This window comes from Humulus lupulus, chromosome 3 (genome assembly GCF_963169125.1).
Source record: "Humulus lupulus chromosome 3, drHumLupu1.1, whole genome shotgun sequence".
NCBI lineage: Eukaryota > Viridiplantae > Streptophyta > Magnoliopsida > Rosales > Cannabaceae > Humulus > Humulus lupulus.
The window spans coordinates 261,193,814-261,201,104 of NC_084795.1; the positions used below are offsets into that span (position 1 = coordinate 261,193,814).

At 29.7% G+C, this 7,291-nt stretch overlaps 1 protein-coding gene across 1 annotated transcript; it reads right to left on the reverse strand.

The window, feature by feature from the left end:
• Positions 1-352: 352 nt before the first annotated feature.
• Positions 353-4,409, reverse strand: LOC133823873 (NAC domain-containing protein 90-like). The gene is made up of 3 exons (XM_062256726.1): positions 4,029-4,409; positions 3,265-3,578; positions 353-1,136 (listed from the first exon to the last, which is right to left on the reverse strand). Exons 1-3 carry the CDS (start codon positions 4,234-4,236, stop codon positions 738-740), a joined length of 921 nt encoding a protein of 306 aa, XP_062112710.1. The 5' UTR covers positions 4,237-4,409; the 3' UTR covers positions 353-737.
• Positions 4,410-7,291: the final 2,882 nt, after the last annotated feature.

Sequence of the window (7,291 nt, forward strand, 5' to 3'; positions counted from 1 at the left end):
CAAATTTTGCAACCACCAACAGCGCATCACAATATCCCAGTTCAACCTAAAAGAGGAATATCCTGCTACGACGACTGTGTTTTGTTGTCGATGTAGGTCGCTACACATACGGACCTACAACGATGACTTTTGGATCTACAGCGACGACAAAAGTAGTCGTTGTAGACCTATTTTCCTGTAGTAAGGTCAACAACTAATTACCAAGAACATAAAAAATATATATATTGTATAACACAAAATATGTTTCACATAGTATAAATGAAATTTAAAAGTTAAAAGTTAATATAATTAACAAGTCTAGACCACATGATCACATAAGATAACAAAACCATTTCCAAAATGGCTTTCTCAATAATACAAATATGCCCAATAAATTATTATTAATTTTTAAGAAAGGGTTCAAACTAGATACATACTGGGAACCTAGCTCGATGTCAAAGATATTATATAAGAGTCATATATATATATATATATTTCTTTATTTATAATAAGAGTATATATATAAGGAACACTTAATTTTTACACCCACATTTTGTATTACAGTAAGTGCATCCCAATCATGACTCTCTCTATATATAATTAATACTACAATTACTTAGCTAGTTATTATCATATGTAATGAAGATAAAAGGTTTGGAATTGAAGGAGTACGTAATCTTGATCAGCTCAAAATCTTATTAATATTTCGTCTATATATATATATATAGACCTAGCTAGGTAGGGCTGAATCATCTCTATTAGAGTAAATTTAACTGATCATCCCAACCCCAGCTCCACCCATCTTCATAATAACTATCAGCCGAAATTTGGGAGTTCAAGTGCTCGCTCTCCCCACTTTGAGAAGGCTGGGCACCACTCCCGCTGCCACCACCGGACGAGGAAGTACTGTCGTCGTCGCGCGAGCTTGTTAGTACTCTCACTGGCGGCGGTGGTGGAGGAGGAGGGTTCAGGGAAGATAATATCTGAAGATGACCATGGCCGTACTGATCATGATTATGAGCTTCGTGATGATGATGATGAGGATGAGCTATAATGGGACTGATAGTTATGATTTCTTCCCTAGTAGGTCTTCTATCAAATGCTCTCAAGCATTTTGTTTTTTTGTAAACTCGGCACAAGCTAAACTCCTGCCTTAGCTGCACATAATTAATGATCATATAATTAATTTATTATACCCATAACTTAGGAGCACTAAATAACAATTATTAGTTGGTGACCATAATAAAATGTTGCCACATGTATATATATATGTACTCCCTCTGTATATACATATTAATGCAAACTATATATACTCAAGAAAGGAGAAGAAGGAAATTAAATTAATGCGTTATTCTTATACATATACATATAATATGTTTTTAATGTTAAATATTAATTCATGATGGTATTAGATTTACTTGTAATAAATTAACATACTAACTTTAGATTCAATCTCACACAAGTTCCACACGGTTTAGCGTAATATATACACACGTAATTCAACTTTGCTCTAAAATATATAATATACAAATATGATCCTTCTATGGTAGCGTGAAAAAGATTATTTAGACTGAGACCAGCTAAGATGACCATCAGATGTGAATAAATTATGGGTGTTGCACACACTTTTTTTCTCCCCTCACCTTTTTATAATTAATGGGTAACTAATTAGTTATTTACAAACATAATTATGTGTAAATTGACATAAATATCCTCAAACAATTATAATTATAAACCATAATTCTTAACACACACCTTCTCAACATATTAGGTATAAACATTCAAAAAAAATGTTAGATTATTTATTTAAAAAATGAAAACTCTAAAAAAAAGTAATTAATGGACAAAATATAGATATGAATATGGATGTGGATGTGGAGATGCTAAATATTTTAATTCTAATGAGTTTTTTTTTATCATATGTATGAACATTTTTATTGTATTTTATTCTTAAAATTGTGTATGATAGCATCAAGTCACTCAAAATTGACATCATTAATAAAAGACTAAATAAAAACATCAAGGGAAAGAACATAACATTGATCATGATATATGAAGTTATTGATCATCATGGTTATTTTATGTTAGTGACAATGATTTAAATTTTAGTTTTGTTTAGAAGATAGTGGATTTAATATTATTTGTATTATTTAGTAATAATAATATAAATGGGTATGGGAAGAAATTTTATGGATAATGTTGTACTAATTAAAAATTTAAGAAGGGTGTGAAAAAAATTCTTTTATTTTTAAATTTTAAGTGGGGTTTAATTAGAAAAGCTAGGAGAGGAGAAAAAAAGTTTGTATCAATAGTCTCACCCATAAATTATATATATACCTGGTAAATAGATTTATAAAAGAAGGAAATATTAATTTATGTAGAAATTAATCAGGGTTTCACATTTATATTTTATACTATATATAAGCAACATGCAATATACATGTTTGCTTAGTTTTATTTATAGAATTTATTAATTATTTTATTAAATTTGTATTAATATCATATAAATTTTGAAATAAATATTCTATTTTAATTAAATAATATTTTTTAAAGTTTATGTTTGTTCTAATTTTTGAATTTGAGAGTGATAATAAAAGATTATATATTATATATTTAATATAATATTAAATATTATACGTGGATTTTAAATTTAAGTCTCTTGCTAGTTTTTTTTAAAAAAAAAATAATTTGTTGTTAATTCACAGTAGATTATATTATATATTTAATATGATATTATTCTAATAAATGAGTTTAAGTTTGATTAACTTTTATTTAAGTTATAAAATGTATGATTTTATTATTTTTAAATAATTATCATTGTAAAAATATTATATTTTAATTTTTTTAATTATTTATTAATTTTAATAATTATCATGCTAGAATATCTTTAAAATGTTATATTTTAATTGATTTGATTATTTATTATTTTTAAATAAATATCATTGTAAAATATTTTAAAAATATCATATTTTAATTTTTTTAATTATTTATTTTATTTTATTTTATTTAAGTTTAAGTGTTTATTTAAATATAAGAATATTTTGTTTAAAGTTAACATAAAAAAAAGTAAAAAATTGTTAAAACAAAAAATTTACATTATCTACCTATTTATTATATAGAAGATATATATATATTTATATAGTTGTTAGAATGAGAATTAGAAATAGAGAGATATAAATGATGATGAGATTATAATTAAAATATAATCAGGGCAATTATAAATAGAATGATCAAAATTAATAAGCTTATAAATTGAGTAATTATTATTAATTAATAGATACATACGAGAGGAGGATCAGGTGTTGCAGTAGTGGAGGATGTAATAGTTGGTTCTCCTTGAATAGCTATGGCCTTATACTCGTTCATCTTCCATTGGGTTTTGGTACCATGAGGTGCTCTCCCATTGTAGAATACCATGGTCCGCTTCAATCCGATGATTCGGTTTCTGGAAGAGTAGACGTAGCTGGGGGAGCCGGTAGCTTTCCAGTAGCCAGTCTCCGTCAGCCGGCTCGGCCTCCCTCCTCTCGCCTCACTCTCTTGCCTTGGTATGAAGAAAAAGCATTGTTCCGGGTCTCCTTGGCATGGCACTCCTGAATACTCTGAAAATTTTCACAACAAATAAATACACATATATAATTAAATTAAATTTAATTAATCATATATATAATCTCGTTTTTATTTGTTTAATTAATTACCAATTACATTAATTAACTCTATAATATGGATTTTAGTTTCGATCATATAATATATAGAGAGCATATTAATTAATAAGTGCTTTTTGTCCCACAAAGTAAGGAAAGCGATGATAGAAATGAATAGATAGCATTAAAAGCGAGTAAATAAATAATATCTATAGAAATTGTTAAAAAGATATATATTTATAGAAAGTTGTAACTCTTCAAAAACGGTTAGAGAAAAAGAAAAGTGGACCCTAAGAAGAAGAAGAACAAGAAAGTAGAAAACGCCAATTCATTAAAGTACTTAAACAAATTATTATAATAGAGAAAGAAAATGAACAAATAAGAAGAAGAAGAAGAGAAATTATATACGTGGGAGATCCCAAGGGTTGAATTCATAGATATCAAGAAGAGGTATAACCCGGTTTATAAGCCGGTTCAAATCCTCTCTTTGACCTTCTAGCTTGTTATGCAGATAGAACGAAATCAGCTCTTCCTCAGTCGGGTAGAACCTATACCCGGGTATGGTCGAGTTATCATTATTATTATTATTATTATGGTTGTCGTTGTTATTTTCCATTAATAATAATAATAATCTCTCTACAATATATGTATATATATATTAAATTTAACTTTCTCCGCTCATGAATTCAAAGTATAAGTAAATTTTCAGCCTATAGAGTAACTTATGAGATTTTAGAGAGAAATTTTGGAGAGAGGAAATGACAAAGTTGGGCGAAGATGCTCATATGAGCTCGAGCACATATATATATAGAAGGTTTAAGCAACCTCTATAAAAATAAATATTTATATAAAAAGTACATGTAGTATGAGATACTGAGTGAAAAGGAGAAAAGTAGGAGAAAGAGAGAGAGAGAGAGAGAGGGATTGGAGTTAACGTTTTATAACCTTGGAAAGTTCCACGCGCTTGTGAGGAAGAAAATACCAGTGTCCCAAAGTACTATACAGAGAAGTTATTAATAATAACAATAAACTTTTTCTCCTACATACGCGCATATTCCTTTGAATTCATCCCACCGCACTAATCATCGGTTGTATTATTATTATTATTATTATTTGCAACATTTATTTTAAGTAGCTAGGAAAACTCTCAGCTGGTCACACTGAAATTTACTCACACGTACGGCGCATCCATAAGATTACCTAGAACCAGCGATGCACATTTTCTTAATGGGATGAGAAATTCCTATCTAAATGGGGCATGAGACAAGAACGAAGATAATTTTTAATTTCCAAATGTTAAATGGGGCGAGGGCGGGAGTGAGGATGATACTTCCCGCTCTGACGGAGTCCCATTTAAATTATTATATATATTTTTAATATTTTATATCTTTCTTTATGTATTATTGTAGTATATTAGTATCTTTTTTAATATTTTAAACTTTATTTGGAATCATGTTTATTATTTTAAATCATAATTATTTTGTAATATTTTAATTTACATATAATTTACTATTTTTATTTTAAAATTTTAATCTAAAATTAATTTTTTAAATAAATGAGTTTCCCGCGGAGATTTTCCGCCCCAATAGGGATTCCACACCTCATACCCAACGGGGAATAAGCGGGGATGGGGTGGGGACAATGATTAAAATTATAAATGGGGATGAGGACGAGGACGGGGGAGCACTCCCCGCCAATTCCCTGCCACGTGTGCATCACTATCTAGAACTGTATCACTCCCCTCACATTTATATATATACAAGATGCAACAACAACAACATCAACCTATAAATGCATGTTTGTTTAGTTTTATTTTTAAAAAATATTAATTTTTTATGATTTTCATATAAATTTAAATAAATAAATAATATTATATACATAAAATGACATAAACATATTGAAAGAAAAAATTAAACAAAAATATTATTTATGCTTTTTTTTTAAATAATACGATAAACTTAATGATTGGAGAAGAAACTTGTTTATTTTTTTTTTATATAAGATAAATGTTATTTTAATTTCTTATTTAGCTAAACAGTCGTACTATTTGTACACATATGACACTTATATATAATGTATTTATTATGTATTATATATTATTGTATTAATAATATTTTATAACAAGTTTAAAAAAGAAGAAAATAACAGTAGAATTTTTACATGGTTCAGCAGCTAAAATTTTCCTAGTCTACGAGTCAATATTATTGATCTTAACACTCTCTCAAAGTTTTCTCATAATAATTTGACAGAGTATTCTCAGTCTCAGTTTTTGCATGTCTACAAATGAAAATTTCTAGGTTATTTATAAGCTTGGTTGGGAGAATATCTTCCCCTCATTCATAAAAATTACCACCAATCATTTCAATCTGAAATTAATGTAAATAAATACATTAAATACATAATATCCCAGGATAATTGAGATTTAATACAAGATAATAACAAATCCCTAAGGAATAGGGATCTCCTAACAATTGTCATGTGCAAAACGCGGTGTTGACCTCGAACGAAAGGTTAACGCGCTTTCGAGATTGACCGATACTTCGAGCTTGTTATTCCAGTCAGCCTCCTCCTTAGCCAATGGTTTCATCGAACTCAATCCTCGGGACAAATATCTTCAAGCTTACAACTTAGGCTTGCATAACACCTATATGCGTTAAACAATATTCTTTCTTTCGAGCTTGAACCTTTAGCTCGGACCTTTTAAACTTATGCTCAAACGCCAACAAGAATAGATCAAGAACTATGCATATTTATACAAGTGTTCAGCCACTGCTTGTTATTTTCGAGCTTTCGCCTTATGAGCCTACATGTCGAGACTCATTTATTCATCCTCGAAGTGTTAGTTTGAATCCTAAGAGAAGGAAAATTTTGAACTCGACTTTTCGAAAAACGTGCCACCTACCACAACTGAGTGCGGACAAGCGTCTCTTAGGGATTGAATGTCCAGAGTACTCGAGTACTCTCTTCTCCTGCACATGTCCTTTCCTATTCCTTTTTGCCGCCATATTTCAGGAATCAAACGTGATCCCTTGGATCTTCTTCTAACGCAAACCAATGGACCAGATCAATCTGACCTTTGATTTGACAACTAGGCTATATATATATACCCTCTCTTCATCTTCCCCATTCTCATTTACTTTTCAAAAAATACGAACCTAAGAGAAGAAGAAAGAAGAAAAGCTCCCTTTGCATGTTTTCTAAGCCAAAGAAGCAAAACCACTCCAATACATTTGGCTCCGTGAGATCATTCTTGCTTCCGCTACTTCAGTCGACAATCTCATCATATCCCTGCTCAGATTCGCATAAGTGCTCTAATCTTTCCTAGTTATATACATATATTTTCTTGTTTTTGCACTTCTCTCTATGAAAATGGCTTTCTGGTTCTTACCGTATTTTATGGCTCTTCTCTTGCATTAAGCGAGTTTTTCCTTAATCTGAGTGGATTTGGCATGCTTAACTACATGGTTTAGATCGAAAAATTTCTGGTAGAGACATGTAAAAATGGAGTTTTTCTGGTAATGGAGTTTTTTGGTCATAGGTTTCGTGTAGCTAAAAAATAGGGTTTTGGATGCAAAAATCCCAAAAATATCACCTTTTTGGGTAACTCCCAAATTTTCCCTTGAAATCTAGGATTTTAATAAACTGGAAATAACCGTCACAGCCTCGCGTGG

Bases quoted from the DNA above. Each gene is read 5' to 3' on its own strand.
- LOC133823873 (XM_062256726.1), bottom strand. From the start codon at position 4,236: ATGGAAAATAACAACGACAACCATAATAATAATAATAATAATGATAAC. The intron at 3,579-4,028 runs GTATATAATTTC...GAAAATTTTCAG, and splicing joins CAACCCTTGGGATCTCCCAC to AGTATTCAGGAGTGCCATGC. The intron at 1,137-3,264 runs GTATGTATCTAT...AATTATGTGCAG, and splicing joins CAACACCTGATCCTCCTCTC to CTAAGGCAGGAGTTTAGCTT.